Source organism: Callorhinus ursinus, unplaced genomic scaffold, assembly GCF_003265705.2.
Source record: "Callorhinus ursinus isolate GAN/ISIS: 27379988/994484 unplaced genomic scaffold, GSC_fseal_2.0 scaffold16, whole genome shotgun sequence".
NCBI classification, from domain to species: Eukaryota; Metazoa; Chordata; class Mammalia; order Carnivora; family Otariidae; genus Callorhinus; species Callorhinus ursinus.
In genome coordinates, this window is record NW_027397078.1 from 28,375,813 (window position 1) to 28,400,957 (window position 25,145).

General features: G+C 42.3%; 1 protein-coding gene across 11 annotated transcripts in view; it reads left to right on the plus strand.

The window, feature by feature from the left end:
• Positions 1 to 25,145, plus strand: part of SH3KBP1 (SH3 domain containing kinase binding protein 1) — a 324,202-nt gene that overhangs the window by 202,454 nt on the left and 96,603 nt on the right. For all 11 annotated transcript variants that reach the window (XM_073902009.1, XM_073902010.1, XM_073902011.1 and 8 more), the window contains one exon: positions 23,973 to 24,048. In XM_073902009.1, the coding sequence (XP_073758110.1) occupies positions 23,973 to 24,048 (76 nt within the window). The remainder of the gene's footprint in view (positions 1 to 23,972; positions 24,049 to 25,145) is intronic.

Below are 25,145 nucleotides of genomic sequence, written 5' to 3' on the forward strand. Positions count from 1 at the left end.
TTATGCAGAAGGGCTGTATTTGGCTGGAGTACAGGGGATGTGGTCGTGGTGGCAGAGGAGGAGGTAGGGGGATGGAGGGGAGGTGGGCCCTCTTCCCCCAGGGCTCTGCCAGCCGCTTCACACGAGCTGTACTTCTGGGTGAGCTGGCCGGTCAGTGGAGGAGTTTCGCTGGGGAGTGGCATGATCAGATTGGCACTTTAGAGATAACTGGGGAGGTGCCGAGCAATGTGAACTGGAGATGAGGAGGAAGTAGCTGGGAGAGTTGCCAGCCCCGGGGCTCCGTGGTTGATGACTAATTGGCCAGGCACCAGGAACTTCTAGTAGCTCTTGGAAAGGGGCAGATGGGCCCACCTCATGTACACTCTTTGAGTTGGGCCGCTGTAGCCTGGGTTGGCAGCAGAACTGACAGAAGAGCCAAGTTTCCTTTCAAAGAAAACTCTTTTGTGTATTATGGGAAGCAAAAGGCTAGGATTCGGCGTCCAGATCGCTTTGTTACGAGATAGGCTAAGGATATAGAGATAATAAATAAATGAAGTTGGGAAGGCGTTGTTAAACACGTTTCTGTAGATATATTCCTGAATGTTATGTATGTCTCTACATCACACATGTACATTTATTTATGTATGCATATACATGCCTCCAGCTTATCTCCCTAATTAGCTTTTTTTTTTTTAAGATTTTATTTACTTGACACAGAGAGCGAGAGAGAGACAGAGAGAGAGACAGAGAGCAAGCACAAGCAGGGGGAACGGCAGGCAGAGGAGAAGCAGGCTCCCCGCTGAGCAGGGAGCCCGATGTGGGACTCGATCCCAGGACCCTGGGACCATGACCTGAGCCGAAGGCAGACGCTTGACGACTGAGCCACCCAGGCGCCCTCCTAATTAGCTTTTTAATAAACTTTTATTTTTAGGGGTGCCTGGGTGGCTCAGTCGTCAAGCGTCTGCCTTCCGCAGGGAGCCCCATCGGGCTTGATCCCAGGACCCTGGGATCATGACCTGAGCCAAAGGCAGACGCCTAACTGGCTGAGCCACCCAGGTGCCCCTAGATTCAACTCTTTAGAAAGAAGTCACAATGTGTACCTCACACTTAAGGAGTGGGGAGTTCCGCACCCCTCCTTGAGGGAGGAATGTCATCATAAATTAATGAGAATTCTCTGCAGGCAATGTGTCTATTCTCTCCATCCTAGTTAAGTTTTGATAAGGTGATTTCTTATCTGCCCCCTAAATTCCAAATGTTAATTCCCTACCGCCTGCACCACCTTGCCGTTCGCAGCCTACTGACATCTCCCACATTTGTTTTCTTGCGTGATATATAAACAGACCTATGTCTTATTTACCCAAGCAGATTGCACATTTCTTGAACACTGAGGTAGCATCTCATTCAAAACCCCCTACACCACAGGCAGTTGCTAAATATTGAATAAACGGTTTTTAAATTAGTACAATTAAAAAATTAAAAAATTCCCCATAGTTAGGAAGTGAAACGGGTCCTCAGAGTGTGAGTACATGAGAACTGTGGTAAGGTGAGGGTACTGTTGACTTGGCACCCTGCCCTGTGATATAGTCCTGAATTTGTGATAGTGGCTAATAGGGCGCTACTTTGTACCAGCTACTTTATTAAGCACTTGATATATATTACCTATTTAATCTTCCAGACAACCCTATAGATTGGTGCTTTTATCCCCATTTTATAGATAAGGAAACTGAGGTGAATGGAGGTCAAGTGAGTTGCTCAAAATCACACCACTGAGAAGTGGTCCAGCTGGGATTTTGGTCTCAGACACTCTGGCTCTAGAGTTTTAAACTCTTAACCACTGGGCTCTAAATCCATTGAAGTGGTGATTAAAATGGTATCTCATTTGGGGCCAAAACAAGATTGCTATTTAAACATTTTATCCCAATCTGTGTGGATACTACCAACAACATGGCTAGCAACAGTTTTGCTGGAGTTTTCCTAGGGTGAATGTTTCTATAAAGCCATCTCTGTTTTTTCCTTCTTCAGTTTTTTTCTTTTTTTTTAAATGAGTAATTTTTGTGTATTACCATTAATTTCACGTGTTTAAAATACAAGTATTTTTACCATGGACGTTTCACATACAAACCATATTCTAGATCTGTGTCACTCCCCATCAGATTATCTGTTGAGAGAGAGTGGGCTTTTTATTTTCTCTCTGATGTTTTTAAACAGAAGTGGCCGCTGGGTCCTGCCAAATAAACACTCCTTCAGTGTGTTCCTTGTCTGAATGGTCACACCTGTGGGTCCCCGGGAGACAGCTACATTCCTGCAGCGATGCAGGCGAGGGAGGAGGACTTCTCCCAAAGCCACCCAAGCCATGAATCGGCTCTGGCTTCCTGAACCGTAAACAAATGCAAGCTTTGTTCTCCCTATTGCTCATTTGGTCCCAAGTATGACTCAGGGTTAGGCTGGGTCCTTCAGGCTCTGTGCCTTTGGCTGTTGGAAGGAAGTGGGAGGGTTCCAGTGTAGTTCTGGGACCTTTTCAAACTGAAGAAAGGAGGCTGACTGCATGATGGGAGAAGAGGTATTTCTTTCTTTGCTTTTAGAGATGTAACAAGTCCCCTTAATCTTTAATCTTGTCTGCGCTGTTTTCTAACAAGAATTGTAATGGGTTTGCCCTGGTGGGTTACAAGAAGTGTCTTTAGGCCAGGATCCCCCTCAGAGGGCGGGGCGGGGGGGCGTGGATATGCTAAGGAAGAACCTATAGTGCGGAGGAGTCTTTTCTCAAGTCAAATGTTGCACTGGAACTCAGCTGTTTTAACACCCCCCCACACCCCTTTGGTCAATTCGGCCATTGATTTTTACAGATGTTTTCAATTTCTCTGTGTCTTGGGTTTTCATGTGCTCATACTGCAGAGAGTCATTTAGATGGGCAGTTTGCACAAGCAGTAACTGTTACACCATGCCACCGAGATGTTTAGCAATTGCAGATGTTTGTGCAGTAAACAAATCCAGCTTGCTCTTCAGGTTAATTTAGGAGAGAAGAACATGTCCCCCCAGAGTTAACCAGCTACGGGGCATTTCACTCTTGGAAGGCATGGACATTTGGAATTTTCCTGGTGAGTGGAGAAGCTGTGAGTAGTGACTTCTGGGTGCTGGCGAAGTGTTGTTGTTGTTGTTGTTGTTTTTATAGAGGTAAAGATGTTTGACTAATTGTATAGGGCTGAGCATTTATATTCATTTGCTTATATATACAGTAAAATAAAGACGCTAAATTATTTGACATTCCAAAAGTTTGCTAGTGATAGGTGGTCTTGTTTCTCTCTGTGGGTTGTTCATATCTGTCTACCTAAAAGCAGAAGTCTGTCATTTTCCAAACACAAAATAAAATTCCCTAAATAAACCACAGGATAAGTAAGGCTTACAGTGCGTCATATGTCTTCCATATTCCTGTCTCTTGTTAAAAAAATTTTTTAAGGGGAGAGTGGATAATATCTATAAAATATGTCTCTGTCTTTTTCTATTGGCTTTAACTTGTAATGTCTTCAGAATTACATGAAAAGGAAGGTAGCATGAGAAAAGGAAACACATTGTTTTAACACATCACTTTAGGAGTAGGAACTTCTTGAAAAGTTTTTTAATGGCGTCTAATGCTTGTCTAGAAGGACGTGAGTGCTGACAGCAGCTGGCTAATGTAAAGATATACTCCTCTGCAATGGATTGAGAGAATTTTCTTGTTGAAAGCTATCTTAAATTTGCTGCTGATTATTATTATTATTATTGCCAGATATCATTGTTCTGAGTTCTGAAAAGTAGACATGACAATTAGATATTTATATGCAAAATTCAGCTGGTGACTCTGAGAAAGGAGTGAAAGCACGTTGATTGTAAGATGTGACCTACGGGAAAAGGCTCAGCTATGACACTGAGCTCCCACAGGAGCCTCTCTGGCTCCCTCAGGCTAGAGCCTGGAGATGGCACAGGCAGGGTAGCCCCTGGGACCCTTAAAGGTTTTGTGACTTCTAAACTACTAATTTGCTTTATTGAACCCCCCACCACCTGAACACTTTGCTTATTCGTTTCTCAAAATGGAAATAGCCCTGTTACTTCTCTGATTACAGGAGCTCTTTGCAATGATTATTATAATAATAAAAACTCAAAGTTAAAGAGTATGAATAAATTGCCCTTAATCCTGTTATCCAGGAACAACCGTTTTGTATGTATCCTTCCAGACTCTTATCAGAACAGGAGTGTCCATGCAGTATACACATGAAGTCATATTAAATGTTACCTGTTTTTAGAACTTAACATATTATGGGCCCCCCTTTCTTTCAGACAAGTGCACGGTCATCCCTTGTACAGGCGTACCACCATTTATTGAACCAATCCTCCTGTAATAACTATTTAAATTGCTTCCACATTTTTAATATTAAAGAACAGCATTCTTGTATATGCATCATTGTACCTGCCCTGATTATTTTTTCAGGCTGAATTTTTAAAAGAGGAATTTCCAGGTTAAAGGCTGACTTAATTCTGGTTGGTTTTGTTTATAATGAAAATAGCCTAAGTACATGTTAAAAAAAATTCCAACAGAAAAAAGTAAGACTTTCTCAGTCTCACGCACTCAGCTTTACTTGCCAGTGGAAATCCCCATAAAAGCTTTTGATGTACTCCTGTAGAAATGTAGGATGTTTTGGGCGTGCCTGGGTGGCTTAGTTGGTTATGCGTCTGCCTTTGGCTCAGGTCATGATCCCGGGGTCCTGGGATCGAGCCCCACGTCCGGGTTTTCTGCGCAGTGAGGAGCCTGCTTCTCCCTCTCCCTCTGCCTGCCGCTCCCCCACTTGTGCTCTCTCTCTCTCTCTCCATCAAATAAATAAATAAAATCTTTAAAAAAAAGAAATGTAGAATATTTTTATTGCAGTAAATTATACATAATACCATTTATCCATTATTAAGTGTACAATTCAGTGGCATTAAATATGTTCATGTTAATGTGCAACCGTCATCACCATCCATCTCCAGAACCCAGAACTTTTTCATCTTCCCACAATAAAACTCTGTCCCCCTTAAAACACTAACTTCTCATTCTCCCCTCCTCCTAGCAGTCACCACTTGACTTTCTGTCTCTATGAATTTAACTCTCCTGGGTACCTCTTATAAATGGAGTCATAAAATATTTATCCTTTTGTGTCTGGCTTATTTCACCTAGTGTAAGGTCTTCAAGGTTCATCTATGTTGTAGCAGGTGTCGGAATTTCCTTCCTTTTTAGGGCTGAATAATATTCCACTGTATGGCTATGTCACAGTATGTTTATCCATTCTTCCACTGATAGACATTTAGGGTGTTTCTACCTTTTGGCTACTGTGACTAATGCTAAAATGAGCACTGGCCTTGTGATACCTATGTGAGTCCTTGCTCTCAATTCTTTTGGTATATTCCCAGAGGTAGAATTACTGGATCATATGTAATTCTATTTTTAATTTTTGTGCAACTGCCATACTGTTTTCCATAGCAGCTGTGCCATTTTGCGTTCCCGCCAGGAGTGCACAGGGGTTCCAATTTCTCCACATCCTCGCCGTCACTTGTCATTCTCTGTTTGCTTTATGACAGCCATCCTAATGGCTGTGAAGTGGTAGCTCATTGCTGTTAGAATTGGTGTTTAATGTGTGTTCATGTTGCCTATCACTAAGGGGAAAGGATACCATTCTTCTCATCTTAGAATAATAAGTTGAGGAAAATGTCTTCTGTCTGAGAAGCCCGATGAACTAGCAGATCAGTTACACAATCCCAGGAGATCGCAGATGGCTTGAGGGAAGGACCTGGCCCCCTGTTCCTCAGTCCCTGAAGAAAAGAGGAGCAGGGAGCCCAGGTGGTTGCTTGCTTTCAGGGTTTAATGGTGACCAGGACTGCTGCTTCTCTTCACCCCCCCGAGGGTGTATGGAGAGTGGATTCAAAATAGTTCTTCTGAGAAAAGATGAATTTCTTTTTTGTGCTATCATTAATTCTAGATGATAGTACTTCATTTATCCTACATAGTAGGGAAAGCCGGTTTTATGACTGATTTTTTCTCTCCTCACCTTCTGCTCTGGAATTCTTTGGGGATAGGAATGAAAGTCCTTCCTTTTGTACATTCACTGAATCATTCATTTGATTCAGTTGGTATTTTTCAGTGGGGTGAACTGAAGTATCTGCAAGTATTTCATTGTGGCTCTCTTTTCTTCTTTACTTATATTAATAACTATTTCATAATATTTATAATCTTGAAGTTTGCAGATGCTTTTCATTCCTGCAAGTCAAGGTTTTAAAAATTTCTATGTGGCCATTAAAAGGATCATGCATATGTACCTAACTGGTCTTTTTCTCACTGATATTCTCACTACCTGTAGAATGATAGCTTAGACTAGACAACTGAATTTCAGTGGGATGGATTAAGTTGAGTGCTCTATAAAAACTGGCAACTGTATTTTTTTTTAAGATTTTATTTATTTATTTATTTATTTGAGAGAGCAAGCACGCGCACATGGGTGCCTGTGAGTCGGGGGAGGAGCAGGGGGGAGGGAGAGGGAGGGGGAAAGAATCTCAGGCAGACTCCGTGCCAAGTGTAGAGCCCGATGCAGGGCTCATCCCACAGCTCTGAAATCATGACCTGAGCCGAAACCAAGAGTTGGGCGCTTGACCAACTGAACCACCCAGGCGTCCCCAAACTGGCAACTTTCAAACAAACTGCCCATCTTACTTTGCACGATGGTGTGTCTTTTCTTACATGTAAACAATTTAGATCATGGAGATTGTTCAGTCAGCAACCTATTTTGTACTTTTCTGTGGCATCAGAAGCCATTTAAAAAGGATGAGATGACAGCCTTATTCTCAACGCAGGCTTTTACTGGTGGAGGCCAGATCCCAAATAGATGTGTGCCCATAAATGCTCTTGAAGCAAATGGAAGCAGAAGCACAGTAACCCCTACTTACACCTCTGATAGAGCTTTCTCTCTCTCTCTCAACCTGGGCTATAAAATGAACAGTTGACAAATTAAGAGTATGCGGGAATTGCCTTAAAAGCTGCTTCTTCATCAAAAGGCCATCGTTAAGCCATTTCATGGATTGCCCCTGACTCAGGAGTCTCACCTCCATTAAACTTGTACTTGAACTTTTAGGAATAGAGGAGGCAACGTTTGGACAACTAAAGGCAGATATTTAGGGTCTCTGTCATTTAGAAGCTGTATTTCTTTTGTGCTCATTTAAGATGAGGAAGTTAGAAGTGGTAAAGATGAATTTACTGCCTCATTTTCTTTTTTCTTCTTTCACTTGCTAAGCGTTTTCACCCACCAGCGATTTTAATATGTTTTGCTCCATTTGTTTTGGTAGCATCTGTTCAGTCTGTTCTTTTTATTTTGATTTCTTAGTTGGGTTTTTCATTTTCTCTCTCTACCAAAAGCAGTTTTTCTGGGAGTTCTTGAGTACCTTTTCTAGACTATTAAGAAAGTGGATAAGAGAAGTAATGACGTAAAGTCTTGAGATATTTGATCCTGGAGTAGTCCCGACTTGCCCCCCTGGTACGGTGCTAGCCCTGTCTGGTTGCTGCCCTGAGAGAGCTGCCCACATTATGTGTCCTGTGTGTCTCATTTCAGAGAGAGTTCTTTTGCTTCAAACCCTAGTACCCCCTCCACATTCAGGCATTATTAGAAACAGAGAAAGTTGGCTTGCTCATGATTTACAATCCTGTTTTTTTCTGGTGATGGGAATACAGATATTGTTGTTTTTTGACTGGCAAGAGGCTGAAACATTACAAAGCTGGTAGCTCTGTGCCCACGCATGTAAGTAATCTGCCCAAGCGGTGCAAGTCACACTGTCCCTTCGCAGTATAGAGGTGAGCAGGACGTAATGGATGGGCGACCTTACTGTGCGTTCCAGTAAGGGACAGGATCGCTGACATTTTGGTGTTATTTTTGTATGCACTGCCCAAGAGTTCAAGCAACTCCAGGTTTTTCCGACTAGAGCCTTCAGTCATAGGTCACTGGGCAGGAGAGCAGAAAAGCGTCCAAATCAGACATGAAAAGAGGTCTTGAAAAAATTAGCGAGGCCGAAAGAGATACAGCCAGGTCAGGGGAGGGATCGCTGTTTCCAAGTACTAAGAAATGGTTTTATGGGGCCATGGAGCAGTATGCTTGCATGTAGCCCATCCCTGACTTCAGTCTAGAAAGTCTATATGAAATGGAAAGTCTAATGTGGGTTGATTGTCTTGTTATGAAATTCAGTGACTAGAAAGAGACCAGGGTATCTAGAGAGGCCGTGAAGGCAGTGAATGGAAATGGTCAAGAACCCAGAAATCAGGTGCTGTGGACAAACAATGGTCATCTTTGCAAAGAGAGAAGGCTAAACAGAGTTTGGGAGGAAGTGAAGAATTACGTGGGGTTTGAGGGTTGCTTGTTCTCTGGGCCCCCGATGGCTGAAAAAGGGGGGAGCCCTCCATAACCTGAGGCATGGTGATCAGGTTAGGAATAAGGGGGAAGTGGCCAATACTGAGGCCTGATAAAGTCTTCCTTGTTGTGTGGCAAGGAGGACGTGGAAATCTTTTCCTAAAAGTCCCGGTAGGATTGGATAGATAACCATCTGAAACCCATCTCTCTGAAATAAATTTAAGTTTAATAACTCAGGAGTTAGGGCATAGGTTAAAAACTCCAGAAGTTCAATGCTTGCTTTTTGTCATCATCTTCTGTGAATCTGTGTTGTTTTCCCCTGCGTGGAGGCTATGGCGGGTCTTTGTGGAAGGCACTGAGAGGAACTGCTGCTGCTCTCAGGAATTCAGAAGTGGAAAGCACTGAAACGAATGTTCTCCATTGTAATAGAAAAGGACAAGGAATTTCTCAAGACCAGAAAATGCATCAATTGGGATATTTTACTGTGCACGTTCTCTCCGCCCCCCTGCAAAACAAACAAAACATACCTTTTAAAAAATAACGTAGAACTATAAAAAGTGCCATGTAAGAAAGCCCATGATTAAAATAGGTGATTTCATGTTTTGTTTTGTTTTCCAAATGAGGGTTTTCTTCCCCTCTATTTTGTGTGGTTTGGTGTCTTTGTGTATGTTACAGAGAAAGGAGAGGAGAATGGGGAAATATTTTAGTACGGGAAAATGAGAACATGCAAAATGAGTAATGAAAGATACCATTCGTTCATTTGGTGAGGATCTAATTTGCCTAAAACTCATCGTGCACCCTAGAGGGAATTTCCAGTCTTTAAGAGAACTCCTTTTGTACCTGAGATTTGCTACTGAAAAGACTTGTAACTTTGAGTGAATGAATATGCATGATAGCCCCGCACAAGGCTGAATTGAACTTTTTCTCCAGCAGACCAGAAATCATTCCATCTTAAAAGTGCATTGATTCAATCCATCCACACTAAACTCAGTTCCCCTTAAAAAAAAAAAAAAAGGCAGGCGTGATTTTTGAAAAGCAGCAAAATCAAAGTATGTTCACATTAAGTGGAGATGGTTGTCAAATAGCTGAGAAAGGAAAATAACTGAAATTATGTGATTTTAAGATTATGATACACTTAAGTAAGTAGTTTTAAAAGTAGGGGAAAAAAGTGAAACCTCAAAATTTGGGGGGGCCTGGTTTTCATCACATTTGTTTTTTTCTCCTATTTGAGAAACTGTAATCATTACTTTGGTTTGTGTTTAAAAAGTTTTTCAAAAAAAAATTAAAATAAAATAAATAAAAATAGTTTTTCCTTGTGAAGAACTTGAGAACCACTAGAAAACAGAACAATAAAGCCATGGACCCCACGCAAATGGATCCCACCCTTTCAATCAGTACTTCTTCAAAAGCTGGGAAATGAGGAATCTAGAAGTGTTGTCTTTGATCATACATGAAAAAGTTACAAAGTAAGCTCATTTTGGTTTCTTTCAGTTCCTGTCACACATGTGAATAGGAATTCATGGGTTTAATTGGAAGAGCAAGAAATATATTTTTTTTTACCTTTGAAAACGCGATACAAAAAAAACCGCGATACAATACCTTGATACTTTATTTGGAATGACATTAATTGGAAATGATTTTATATCATCTACTTAGTCAGTGAGGTTAAGAGCTGATAAATAACTCTAAGTAAAGGGTGGTAATAAATGGAAGGCAATGCTCTATATGGGTGGTGTCTTGTGCATTACCATCCTGACTCATTTTACGTCTGATGTTCTTAACATCCTTACTAATGACTTGGAAAGGGAAATATAATGACCCACTAATAAAAGCTGCATGTGATTTCTAGTTAAGAGGTGTTGCATATCAAATCAGGCCTTAGGGAAAGAAATCAGTGATGTGGAGAGGTAGGCCATCCTTTCTAGTTAATGTTAGTATATGTTATTTTCTTAAAACTTTTAATTTTTTTCTCATTATAAAAGTAATAACTTGTTTGTAGAAAAACTGGAAAGTAGAAAAATATAAAAGAAAGTAAAAAGCACTGTAATTTAATCACCCTGGGGCAAACCCTGTTGACTTTTTTTAAATTTACTTTCAGCCCTTTTGCTGAAAGGCTTTTTTTTTAACTGGTTGAGATCATACCACACACATAATTTTTTTCACACACACATCCTTGTGCATTTTTTCCACTTAGCATTATATAAAATTTCCCATGTCATTACAGACTTAGTGAAACATCTCTTTTAAAGGCTGTGGAATGTTTAGTTGTAAGGCTTTAGATAACCTCGGGGATCTGGGAGAACTGGAATTTGGTGGTTGCATTGACTCCTGTCAACATGATGTTTAAATCTCCCACTTTATAGCTGAAAACACAGCATCTTCTTGAAAACATAAAAAGAAAAAGAACGTTTGGGTTTGTGGGCTGTGTAGCGGTAGGCATTCCGCAAAGGTCTGTTGAATCTGATGTACTACCTATAGGGTCTGAACAGAATTCCGGTTGTCCCATCCTGGCTGATATTGAAAGAAGCCTTTTAAGAACAGCCTTTGGCAGGAGCCCTGGCTGCTTCCAGGTAGTAGACTGTGGGAATCCAGCTTTTTACATCTAAGTGTCTGTCAGTAATTTCTACTACTGGCTTTAGAAATCTGTACCACATGAGTTTATGGTCTCATTTGGCCCATGTTTCTTAACTGCCTTGGGAGGAGTATCTGTTTGGCCTAACGATTTAGGATTTCTTCATCCATTATTGAATGGATGCCAAGCTTTGTAAAAGATGGCTCAGAGTGATTTTCTCTGGTGGTGTGTTTGCTCCTGAGTATCAAAATTCTCAATAAAAGGCTTTCTGTTCTCTGACAACAGGCCATTTTTCCCAGACACACGCCTTGTTGTTTTTCCATCGTTAACAGTAGATAACAGTTTGGATGCAGCCAGAAGCAGTTGGCGTGGGCCTGCATTTGAGGGGCTTCTGGAACAGTCTTCTGTCCACTCACTGTAGGGTGCCATCTTAACCGAAGCTTTATTGACCTGAAAGCTCTGTGGGTTGTCGGCTCTGGCCTTAGCTGTTTCTCCAATTTTCTTTGTTCTGTCTGCTTTTCCTCCCAGGCAATGACTATATGGTGATTGCTGTTGCTTTGCTTCCTTGCTCATTTTTCAGAATTATCGCTTTGCTCCAAGCTTGTCTCTGCCATGTGACCGTCTTGTAAAAGTCGCTTCATGCTCTCCATTCCCCAAGCAAAGGAATGGGCCAGTTAACCTGCTGTTTTAAAAAAGCTGCTGTAATCAAAACAGTCATTCTTTGTAACTAGATTCATAAAGAGGCATTATGATGATTGATTTTTTTATTCAGTAAAATTCAATAACAGCGATAATGGCTAAGCACTTTATATACATTTTTCCATTTAATCCTCCTAGAAAATCTATAAGGTTCATAGTATCACTTCCATTTCAGACAAGGAGACAGGGGTATAGAGAGAGGTTAAGTAACTTGCCCGAGATCCCATAGCGCTAAATCTGTGCTCTTAGAGAGGAATTCTACTTAATACGAAGTCCCTCTTCTTGCTAGATGCCATCATGAGAGGCGGGAAAGCTTTATTTGTTGCGTTGTTCTATCCCTAGCCCCTAGGAAATGCATTGCACACAGTACTGTCTCCATAGATCTATTTTTGATGAATGAGTTTATTGTTGACTAAAGTAAATTATGACTATTTAGTACCTCCAATGTGCAAGATGCACTAAAGAATACAGAGAGTCCCAAGACACTGTTCTTGCCCACCCCCCTTACATTCTAGTCCATTAAATAGACATATACATAAGTAGCTGTAAATCCAAAGCAGAGAGGGTAGTGAGTGCTGTTCAGGGGATTCAGAGCGTCTGCAGTAGGAACATGGAAGGGGTGAGAGAGTTCCAATGGTTGACATGTAGGATATTTTCATGGAAGGCACAGAATTTGTGTTCACCCCTTATTGTCGAATATGGCGTAGTGATTAGTAACTAGAGTGCCCCGAGGTGAATTTGATCTCTCCTTGAGGATCTCCATTCTTGAAGCACCTCGGGGTCCTCTTTCTGAGTATTTCACTCTCTGTCTGGAAGATGTAACCAATGTGTACCTGACCTCTGCGCATATTTAAGAAGTTCTTGTTCTGAATAAATATCATGAACTCATTCTTTCCAATGAAATAAAGTATAAAGATGGTATCGAGTCTTTAAGTTTTGATGCAGTGTTCTCTTCCCTTCCTCTGTAAAATCGGGGAGACCAGATGATTTAAAAAAAAAAAAAAAGGAGTAAATGTTGTTCTTTGGGAATCCGTGGAGCAGGCAATGAAAGTGAAGAATGAGTCCTGCAGCATTAAAGCCAGGGCTAGGCAGTAGTAGCCAGATCGAGAGACTGTCTTTCTGGAAGTGGTAGGTTGTCTTTCATAGATGTGGAACGTGTTTCCTGTAGGACTGAAATGAGTTTCTGGACAAAGATGGGTTTGTTCTCCAACTCACCTCATTTGATGCTGTCTGCACCCCTGATTATTTTGTGGTTGATTATTAAGTAGCTGGATATCAGAGGCTCATGAGCAGTTTCTTGCCATTCTAGTCAACATTCATACATAGGGAGAGGCTTGTAGGGAAAGAGGAATAGACTTCTAAGCCTTTTAACAACGTGTGGTAAAATATACATAACATAAAATCATTTTAAAGTGCATACTTCTGTGACATCAAGTACATTTACATTGTTGTGCAGCCATCCTCACTATCCATCTCCAGAAATCCTTTCATCTTGCCAAACCGAAACTCTATACCCCTTAAGCACTAACTCCCCATTCCCCCTGCCCACAGCCGCTGGGGACCCCCCTTCCACTTTCTGTCAATGAATCTGACTACTCTAGGTGCCTCATATGAGTGGAATCATACAGTATTTGTCCTTCTGTGGCTGGCTTATTTCCCTTACTGTAATGTTTTCAAGGTTCACCCATGTCCTTCTTTATTCTGAAGGACATAAAAGGCTCTCTGGAAATTTCTTTCTTTTTTAAGATTTTATTTATTTATTTGAGAGAGAGCGAGCGAGTGAGCGAGCAAGGGGAGGAGCAGAGAGAGAAAGATAAGCAGATCCCACGCCTGAGCACAGAGCCCGACACGGGGCTCGATCCCAGGGCCATGAGATCAGGACCCAAGCTAAAACCAAGGGTTGGATGCTTAACCGACTGAGCCCCCTAGGCGCCCCTTCTCTGGAAATTTCTTTTGGGGAAAGAAATTTCCCATTTTTGTTTCTAGCTTAAGACATTTTTGGAGACATACTTGACTAAACTGTTTACTTTAAATTTGTCAGATTAGAAAGATACTTTTTCATATGTGTCAAGAGCTAATGTGTCTCTGTTTTTTAAAAAATATTTTAGTTTTCAAATGGTAGATTGATTGGTGTTTTAACAGTAAGCTAACTGTTCACAACTATTACAGGCCTACTATTTTTCTACAAAACGTCACCACGCCAGCCTCAGAGCACTGAGAACACATTTACTGTGATTCCTCCCATTAGGCTAGATTTCTCCAAAATGCTTCCCTGAGCGCCTGCGTTGGGCTGTTTTGCCTCTCTAATCAGGATCTGAACTTCATGTTGTTCTCAGCACATCATTGGCACTCAGGACCTATGTAGAACGCATATATGTAGACTCAAGAATGTAACAGAGTTTGGGTTTTGTCCATGTATATTCAAACCAGTTCAACAATCACCGATTGCTCCCTGTGGCTCCTGTGAAGTATAGAGGGGTCTAAATACTTCTTGAACCTCTCTTTTACATTCTTAGTTTCACTGCCTCAGCAGGATCATTGTGTCAACCTCCTATTTAGCCCCTTGACTTTTGCACGTCTTTATTTTCTTCTTCATTCCTCCTGATGCCGCCAGATCATTGGTCTTGAAGTTGCAAATTTGATCATGCCACACCTCTGCTTACTACCAGTTGCCTTTAAGATAATGCACAAACTTAACATTGGCCCCAGCTTACCTTGCTGGCCTCCTCCCCAAGTAGCTCTCCCTTCCTTCACCCATGATCGCAACCCCCTTCCCCGCACACATTCTCACCTTCGCTCCTGCTTCTCTTCAGCTAAAATACCCTTTCCATCATTCTCTGCCTGGCAAGTTTCTGCTCACTTTTCAGAATTTGCCTCAAGCTTCATCATTGCGGTGAGACTTACTTCCCAATGTGGAACTATTAGCGGCTCCTGTTTTCTCTTCTAGACACCTTTATTGTAGTGTTTATCCCTTTGTACTATGATGCTCTGTTAGAGTCTGTCTCTGCTGTTAAATTTTGAACTTAGTAAAGATCCAGGACTCTGTCCATCTCATCTTTGTTAACCCAGCCTCCAGCATAGGTCATGGCTCATGGCAGTTCCAGAAAAGAATGCTGAATGAATGAATGAATGGAAAGGAAGGAGGGGTTGGGAGAGGGGCGAGAGGGGGGGGGGGCAGGCTAACCTTCACTTCTGAGGTATAAAGGAAAACTAGTAAGTGTGGTTTTGCCCTCACGTATGTCGTTAAAAACGTCATGATCCATTGTGGGCTGCATGTCAGTAAGAACATTACTGAAACCTGATTCATTGAGCCATTTGGACTTCACTTGAACCTTAAAAGTGAGATAGACTCAAAGACACTGAGGGAAGAGGTGCCATCCCAGGTAAGAGAAATGGCCTAGACTAGGTTATGATTGAATAAATCAAAATATTTTAAATCCGGAAAGCATCTTTGTATGTTAATTGGATTCATACAGCTATTCTATAGGAAAATTCAGACTTGGTCCCCAAAAGTACAGCAAGTTTCCTGTTAAAGCGCCGGATGAACAAAACTCAAACCAGCCCCATGGTATTCACTCCTGCCTTACCATCCTTCTCTCTCCCTTACCCATACTCTTTTTAAATTCTCCAGATGCGTCTAAAAAGGGAGCATTGTTTTTTTTCTTTTTTTATTATTATGTTATGTTAATCACCATACATTACATCATTAGTCTTTGATGTAGTGTTCCATGATTCATTGTTTGCATATAACACCCAGTGCTCCACGCAGAACGTGCCCTCTTTAATACCCATCACCAGGCTAACCCATCCCCCCACCCCCCTCCCCTCTAGAACCCTCAGTTTGTTTTTCAGAGTCCATTGTCTCTCATGGTTCATCTCCCCCTCCGATTTCGCCCCCTTCATTCTTCAAAAGGGAGCATTGTTAATCAAAAGATAAAACTAATCCTCTAGTAGAAGGAAGGTTTACATTTTCCATTTATCTGTCATAACAGCAGAAAGTAGTCTTTTAGAGTATAATGGCGAATTGTATTTTGTCTAAGTGGTACACGAAATGGAAATTTACTTTGGCTTGTTCATCCTCTATGAATAAGATGATCCTACAACAAAATAGCATGCAGGCTTCTCTCTTGGGAACAGTGGGGGTAAAATATAAACAGTATTTTCATATACTGTCAGATGTTTGGAGAGCTGCCTTCTATGATTTTAATGTTGTCTGAACGTACATTCTCCACCTCATTGAGCACTTAAGTAGGTTTTGATTTGTTCTTCAACATTGTGTTCCCCCAGCATGAGGAGAAGCCCCTGCTAAACCTTATTTTGTTTTGACAAAGAGAAAATCCTACCCTACCTCTGAATGTGTTCTAGGGTTCTTTCCAGTTTTTTTAGGGCATGGTCTCTAGAGCTATTCAGAATGCAAATAAATGACCCAAGTGATCAAATCCTGGCAGAAGATAAGGTGCATGGTAAATAATAGAGTTGGCTGAAATTCACAGATACATCTTTCTACTGATACAAATGCACACATGTGTCTCAGAGAGGGAGAGAGAGAAATACACTAATATAAACAGACTTTATATATACATGTTCGGTAGAATGATAGATACTAAAGTTTTTATTGGACAGATTGAAAGAGTAAACCCCAGAAGGCCTAATGGAAGCATCTAAGATGGGCTTTGGTGTTTTATATTCAGAGAAAGTTTGCTATTACTCTTAAGAGCACAAGGGAAAGATACCAGTCATTGAGAGATATGGCAAGTTACAGCAATTGGAAGTAAATTTCTTTAAGGCTTTGGGAATTTATATAAATAGCCATTAAGTAGCAGTATATATTCTGAGTGGGTTTTTTTTCCTGAGTGTTTTGAAGTTGATATAGTAAGGGGTGATGGTGGAGGTTGACTAAAATTTGTGTCTCATGGGAGATCAGAGGAAATAGCCTGAATTGGGGAATGGGATCCTTGTCTAGAAAACTAGTGAAACAGTCCCTGTGCTAGTAACAAGGCTCTAGGCAGGGGCCCAAGGGGAAGGGGTAAATCTGAAAACAGGGCCTTGGTGGTGCATTTGATATGAGAAGATACAGTAAGAGGGTAATCAAGGGTGGGTCCCAAGTCGTGAGTCCAGGAAACAAAGAGGATGAGCCCAGAGAATTTAGGAAGTAGAGGTAGTGATGTTTATCCAGCTATCCCATACACTACTCATTCTTGTGATGTGTTAATAGGTAGCACAAGGAGGGACGCCTGGGTGGGCTCAGTCGTTAAGCGTCTGCCTTCGGCTCAGGTCGTGATCCCGGGGTCCTGGGATCGAGCCCCGCATCGGGCTCCCTGCTCCGCGGGAAGCCTGCTTCTCCCTCTCCCACTCCCCCTGCTTGTGTTCCTTCTCTCACTGTGTCTCTCTCTGTCAAATAAATAAATAAAATCTTAAAAAAAAAAAATGGGTAGCACAAGGAGTACCGGTTAAGTTTGGAGAACACTTAGATAATGTTAAGGATAAAGTTAAACAGTAACTATAGGACTTCTTAGAGACTTTAATATGCTATTATGCAAGAATTAGACCGAGTGTTCTGTGTTTCCCATATTTACCGGATTGTGGGATTAGGTGAATTGGCAGTTGGTTGATTGGTGGAACATCTTGGGAACATACTTTGGAAAATTATTTCAGAACGAGAGAATGGTGTGTGTTTACAAATACCTGGATGATAATGAACCCTCCATACGAGGGTCTTTTGATCATAATAGGTAGGAACTTGAGGAAATGTGAGGGAACAGGCTAGGATGAATATTTGGAAATCGTAGGCAGAGAGCTGTCTACCAGAAACATGGCTGAGATTGGATTCTTCTTTATGGTGACCAATAATTAATAGGAGCTCGGGGGTGTGTGCATGGGTACATGGGAGTAAGGCAGGGGCAACAGAGGTCTAGGAAGATATCCTGGAAAGTATGCTGTCACCTGAAACTATGCTGGAAAGATCTGATACATGGCAGTGACAAACCATGGGGCTCCAAGAGGACCTCCTAGGCTGGTTTGTCAAGAAGGACATCTCCCCTCATTCACCAGTTGTGTTGTGGGAGGATGCTAATGCTAGGGCAGAGGGTGAGTCCATGGCGGACCCAAACTCCCAGCTCAATTCAACACTTACTGACCCTTCATATCCTTTGTGGAGATAAGAGAATAAGTAACATCTAGGTCCTGCGCTCAAGAGGCCACTATTTCTGAAGAGAAAGAAGGAGAAAAGCAGTTAAACTTCTAAGTGTAATACAGTTAACAAATGCTTCTAAAGCAGCCACGAATCTGACAAGGTCTTCAACCATGATTGGGCAAAGAGGTTTAACGTAACTTGAATTATTGCTAACTCAAGACAACCGGGGAAATAAACATTATATGAACAAACTGTAAGTCTTAAGCCCAATTTTATAATCAGAAGATTACTTTAAAAATTCTTTTTCTTATAGTAATGTTTCAATGGACTGAAGCATGCCTCTTTGGAGATGTCAGAATTGACATAGTGGAATGTGAGGTGTTTTAAAGGTGACCTCTGTCTCTAGAATGGAACTACAAATACATTTTTTCTTTTACTGGACCATGTATTTTATCTTTAGAATTTTGAGTTGTATTTTACTCTGCCATATGTCCTGTTGATATCAGATAGTTTAAGCTGAGCCAACCAAAGGCAGGTAAATTGACAGTTGCTAATGTAAATTTCCCAGCGAGTAGAAAAAGCTTCCATTAGAAGCTCATAGGTGCCCATTGTAAGGATGCTCCTTTGTGCTTTTCTCTTCTGGCTCGGACACAAGCTGGCCCCCTGGGCTTCGGCTCTGCTCCTACCGCTCCCTGCTGAGCACCAAGAAGACTTCTCATAATACCATCAATTATAGGTGTTCATGAAAGGAGTGTGTAAAAAGAAATATTAAAAGTTTACAGTGCGTTTTAATAGTTTGTATATCTTTCTGAGTTATGATGGCAAATGAAAGCTAAAAGGATATGGGTAGGGTTATATATACATACTGTTTTGTCTTTTCTCCTGTCACCTATATCTCTCCATATTCTGTACATGACTAACATTTGGGATGACCATGCCCAATGGCTGGATGCTTCTCAACACAGCACTCCAGAAAACCCAATGAATTGCTGTTTCAGTGTTTGCGATGATGTGTGGCATCATCCTGCCTTTTTGTGTGCTTCCCTGCCTCGCATCAAACAGGCACTTAATAAATCTGTATTGCGCAGAAAGGGAAGGAATACTGTTAGACAGGGGTGCAGTAAAAGGAATGCCTAGAAAGGGCCATCCTTTATCTTATATTTTACCAGCTCTTTGAAAAGTCATTTCTTGTGTTTGGCTTTCTGTGAGCACTTGAGTAATGTCTACTTATAGCTTCTCAGAAGATCACCCTCTTCTAGAATGGGTATCCGAAAGCCTGGTCTACCAACAGAGATGCTTAACTGACTGCTAGAATATAGGGAGCTCTCTCTTTCTCTCTTCCCCCCTATCCACTGAACCTCGTTGCCTTTGTGATTAAGAGTTATGTGTGGTATTCTGGGAGAGGAGACTTTCAGAGATGGGACTTAAACTCTCCTTAACATTGTCCTGTAATTAGAAAATTTTATACACTCAAGGAGTTTGCATCTGAATTAGAATGAAGTCACAGGAGTGACTTGATTTGAGCAGGACCCTGGTCTCATGCTCCAGCAGTCACAAAGAGAAACAGATATATTAGTCATTAGGGAACTGGATTCCACTGGGCTCAAATCCAGTGATTGTCTTTCCTACAAGCATTAGTTTCTTCATTTTGGCACAGAAAAGGAAAAAAAAAATTACTTGCTCCAGTAACTGAAATCATATGGGGGTTATCTTTCCTGATGCTGTATAACCAGGTTTTGTAGAGCTAGGAGTATATATGATGCTCCTACTGTATGCAAAACCTCCAGAAACTTTATTTAGTACTTTTGTCAAGAAAGCCAATAGGAGAGACACTTCTGGTCTTAAATATTCAAAGGAATGAATTTTTTGAATTATTTATTTTTAAAAGTCATCTTTAAAATGGAAATTAGGATGTGGTAGGAGAGACAAAACTTGACGGTAGCCTAGTGATGACTGTATGTTCAAGTAGATCAATAACAATAGTAGATAGATATAAGTAGCAATCAATAATTGTCTATTTGTAGAGCTTTCACCTCTATACAGCCATCCATATATACACCTACTCCCAGACCCAGCAGCAGCTTCAGAGTTGGGGGACAAGCAGAGCAGAGTAGCATAGATGTGGGTATTAAGAAGTCTTTAGGCCACAGCACAGAGAAGAGGAAATGCTGGGCTGAGCTGTGGAGTGGAGCTGGTGAGTGGAGCTTCACAAGACAGATGGTAAAGTGGGCCTGTTGCCCATCTCTTAGGAGTGAAAGAGCTGTGTCCTGAGCAGAGTCAACTCAGCCCCCAAGTGCATGGCCAGTTCTTGTCCTGGATAAGCCATCTTCTCAAGAGGGCAAGATCTCGGAACCCTGCTGAGGAAGCAATGAGTAGAGATCCTGGATCTTTTTCCACAGCTGCTGGAAGCCTAACATCCTTCTTCACTGCCTGCAGGGTGGATGAGAGTTGTTTGCATGGGATTCCCTGATTTTTCTGTCCACTTAGGCTTGGCTTCCAATTATGTATGACCTATGTGTGTACTGGAGCTAGGCATTGCCCTTTGAAAGTTGGGGTTCTGTTCACTTTTAGCCCAGTGGACCAAAGATGTTTTCAGAGGTATAGGGGAAGCTGAAAGCCTGGTGAGAAAACAGTATTTCATTGCCCCTTTTCTTTGTTCTTGTATTTAGAGGAAGGGCAGGGGACGGGGTTCTCAAATGGGGTGTTTAGAAAGGTGTGGGACATTTGGTGTGGGTGCATCGATGGAGGAGCACTGCAGGCTATCGGTGGGCAGGAATAAAGGTTGCCAAATGTCGTTTAGTGTGTGAGACAGTTTCCTACAATGAAGAGATGTCCCACCTAACATGCATGGAGGACAACACTCTGAAGGAGCCTCAGGATTTGGCCCTCCCTGAAGGTTAGTACAGTTATGCAGATCGACCCACTTGGCCGTCAGGGTAGTCTGAGGCTAGGGATGGCCTTCCATTGTTGATACAAAGCCATCTTTCCCTCCATTCGTCCATCTGTCCCTTCACCCATCCATCCTCTCAGGACTCCTTTGGTGAAGGATCTCATAGCCACCTGGGATCCCCATTCTTCCCCCCTCAGTGGTATTGTCCCTGTGTCAGCTTCACTAAACTCTCGTTCCTTTCTGAGCTGACTGATTTGGTAGGAATGACAAATTCTTATGCCAGCTGAGGGCAGAGAAGGTAGAAAGCATCAAAGCCTACTGGAAGGAGAGCGAGAAGAGGAAGAAGAGTGAAAAAGATGGTTTATGATTTGTCTAGGTATGAGAATAGGCACCTGTGTTGTTAATCCAAGAAGTGTACTTGGCCAGTGCTGATGGAATCCCTCCCACATCTAGGTCAGTGCTTCTCAATCTTGAGCGTGCATCAGCATCCCCTGGAGGGTGTGTTCAGACAGACTGCCAGGCACCATCCCCAGAGTTTCTGATTGAGAAAGTCTAGGGTGGGGCCCGGGAATTTGCTTTACTAGCAAGTTCCCAGTGATACCAGTGCCATCTGGGAGCCATCCTTCTCTAGGCCTAGGTCCTGGAGAAGAGAGAAACAGCTGAATGATCCCCATCTCTGGGATGCCTGGGGGACCAGCCTGAGAGGGGAGGAACTTGCCTTACTCTTGACCTTCAGTCATGGCCCCAGAAGAAGAAAGAAGGAGTTAATTTAAGTCTAGTACCCCTGGCAGATGAGCACATTATCAGCCTCACCATCACCCCTGTTGCTGGGATCCATACAGAGACCTGTATGCTGTATTTTCTGAAACAGTGGGAAAAAAGAACAGAGTAAGCTCTGCGTTCACGTGTCTTTCCGTATAGAAGTAAAACTGGTAGCTTTTCTTTTTTTTTTTTTAAGATTTATTTTATTTTATTTATTTGAGAGAGAGAGAATGAGAGATAGCACGAGAGGGAAGAGGGTCAGAGGGAGAAGCAGACTCCCCGCCAAGCAGGGAGCCCGATGCGGGACTCGATCCCGGGACTCCAGGATCATGACCTGAGCCGAAGGCAGTCGCTTAACCAACTGAGCCACCCAGGCGCCCAAAGATTTTATTTATTTATTTGAGAGAGAGAGAGAGTGAGAGAGAGCATGAGGGGGGAGAGGGTCAGACGGAGAAGTAGACTCCCCACTGAGCGCCCCATGTGGGACTCAATCCTGGGACTCCAGGATTATGACCTGAGCTGAAGACAGTCGCTTAACCAACTGAGCCACCCAGGAGCCCACAAAACTGGTGGCTTTTCTTGATGTCTCTTAGCTTGCACTGTCCTGTAAGCCAGGGCATCAGAGACCATGGGCAGTGCTTCCTTTTGTGACTAAATAAGGGGGAGTTGTAAGAACACACAACCGGTGAAGGTTTCCCTAAAGGAAGGCATTTGGTTTAAAGCCCAAACCACTGGAAGCCTCCTTTTTACCCAGAGAGGAACCCAAGTCAGGATTGAGCAGTGTTTCCTTCTGTATTTTCCTGACTTCCTCTCTCCACTATCAGTAATCACTCAAATATTAATGGTTTTGCTTTTCTTCTTCCGAATGAGTTAATGACAGTGGTGCTTTGTTCCAGTCGGTCCATAAGGGAAGAATGGAGATAGAGGGGGACACCACTGGAAATGTGGACAGAAATGTGAATGACGCTTTTGATAGTGTCTACTTTTACCAGCACTCCCTGATTTTTCAAGATAATTCTTAGGACTATTTTTGGTCCAATTTGACCTTATGGCCAAATAACAACACCCTTTTTTCCTCCTTGATGCTTCCTTGGAACCACAAAATATTATTAGTTTGAGTACTTAGCAGCAGTTGAGGGGCAGCATGATATTTTGGATTTCATTTTTTATCCAATTTAGAAGGCCCTGTGGTACTAAATAAAAATGTCACTGTGTAAAATGTAAAAGCTTTCTGTCACAAATATTTTTAAAAATTCATGAAGGGCTGAGGATTTGATTTATCCTCTTTCTGTGATTTATTCATATTTAATGTTAGTTTCAACATTTGAGGCATGAAGAACTTTTTCAAGTTAAAAACTGTGGTGAATTCGTTTTATTTGAAGCAACATTCCACTGGGCTGGTTTTTGAATTATGCCGTTCATTCCTCTTCGTGTGTTCGAGGGGCAGATGTGTTTGGTTTTCCCAGTGGCTGGAATTCTCACTAGGGAAGCTTGATTCCCCCAGCTCCTTGGTTTTGACAGCGGTTTCCCTGGTATCCAAAGACAGTTTCCTTGAGCATTAAGCAGGATCACACCAATGTGGTGGCAAAAGAGGAGAGCGGGAAGAGACCTCACCTTTGGAACCATCATTTTGTTTGCTGTCTGGTTTTGCCTTTTTGATACTTTGAGCCTCTGAGTCGCCTGTGTTTTCCGGAGCATCTTTAGTCGGAGACAATATGGGTCTTTTCTGTGGATGGTTCATAAATAATAAATGATAATAGAATTAGCTTTGAATGAAGGAAAGAAAATAAACTTCGAACGAGCGCATCATTTTTTTTTTTTTGGCTAGTGAATAAACACCTAGGATCTGTGACACCGGCCTCTCTCAAAGCCCCTGAAGGCTAAAAGGCTGGTGGGAAGAGGGCTGCAGGCCCTCCGTGTTCTGCCTCTGGGACACGTAGAGCTGTCCTCGGGGACGTGAGTGTGTTTGCTCGTACCCCGCATGGCAGGTTGGCTTTTTGATGGCTGGGAGATGCGGTAAGGCACTGTTGCTCTGGACACTCTGGCTTCTACCTAGCCTTCCACTTGCCCATCCACCTGTCCTGCTGGCCCTCCATCCCTTTATCCTTTCCTTCTTTCTGTCTTTTTGTTCTTTCCCTCTTACTCCTGTTCTCCGACTCTGCAGACACTTGTGAGCCCCTCCTCTGGGCCAGGCGCTCTGCCTCCACAGATGCCTCCATAGTCAGCTTCTCACAGCGTGAGAGGAAATGTGCCTGTCCAGTCTGCTGAAAGTAATCAACCTTTTAATAAGGACATCAGGGAAGAGTGGGAGTAAAAGGTACTGAGTGCCTCCAAGGATAAAGCCCTTTCCACCTGGTTCTCCCACTTGTTCGTCAGCGAGGGTCTGGCCCATCAGAGAACCGCACCCACTAGACAGAGCAGCGAAAACTTAAGTGTGTGGTTTTTTGAAGCAGTCGGGAGCGTTTTGCCATCATGAGCTTGATTTTATTTCTTTGCTTAATGGAGAGAATCATCTCTAAGTAAAATGATCTCTTTCCTCCTCAGACCATTGGAAAGAAGTTACCTCCAACTGCAGCAACCCCGGACCCGTCAAAACCAGAAATGGACAGCAGGACAAAGAGTGAGTTTCCTTAGATCTCCATTTTACACTCGGAAACAGTTGAGGGTTTTTTCGTTATTGAAATGCCTTTGAAAAATCCTCACATAATCTCAATGGCTGTTTCACTTTTTTTTATTTTAAATTTCAGGGTAGTTAACATACAGGGTTGTATTGGTTTCAGGCGAACGATATAGTGATTCCACAATTCTATACATTACTTGGGTCACATCATAATTAGTATACTCTTTAATCCCCTTCACCTTAGTGGCTTTTTAAAACGCATCACAAAAAATACCCCACATGTGTTTCCCGAGGTCCTGCCGGTGGGTGGGCACAAGGTAGGTTCAGAACTCCTGGGGGTTTTCTCCTTTCTGGAACGTGGCTCTTTCCTGCCACCTGTATCTTGCCCATGTGCAGAGCCAGGGCTTATCCATGTAAACCCAAGCACTTTGCATAGTTCGGAAGGCAGAAAGATTCTGGAGAATGGCATCTCAACAGTTTGGAGATTCACAGGCCTTCAGGCCCGGGAGGCCCTGGCTTTTAGCCTCCGCCCTCAGCCAGCACTCCCAAACCCTGCCTTCCTGCCGGTGTTCTCCATGCCTCTCGGCTGCAATGTCTCTACATACAGATGTCTTTCTTCCATTGAGCTGCATACGCTCTTCCTGTAACTTTTACCCACGAATTTTAGTCTCTGAGTCTACATTGGTATTAGCCCATTTTTCTCCTGACAGCTCTTTAAGGGTTTGAGGATAGCTGTCTCCCCACAACCTTCCCAAAGGGCAGTATTCCCTACTCTAGATTGTTGCCAGTTAAAATACAGGATGTCCAGGTACATTGACATTTCGGATAAACAGTGAATAATTTTTTGGTTACAAGTAAGTCCCATGCACTATTTATTGTTTATCTGAAATGCAAATGTACCTGGGCATCCTGAATTTGTAGTTCTTGACCTGGCAAGCCTCCAATTCCTTTCTTTATCCTTCCAGTGACTAGGGCATTCTGGGCAGGCTCTGGTCAGAAACAATTACTTCAATTCCTTCAGATTTTATGTTGTTGTTTTTTTTTCTTTTCAGCCTCAGATTTTCTTATGAGGATAATGTGGACAGACTACTAATCTA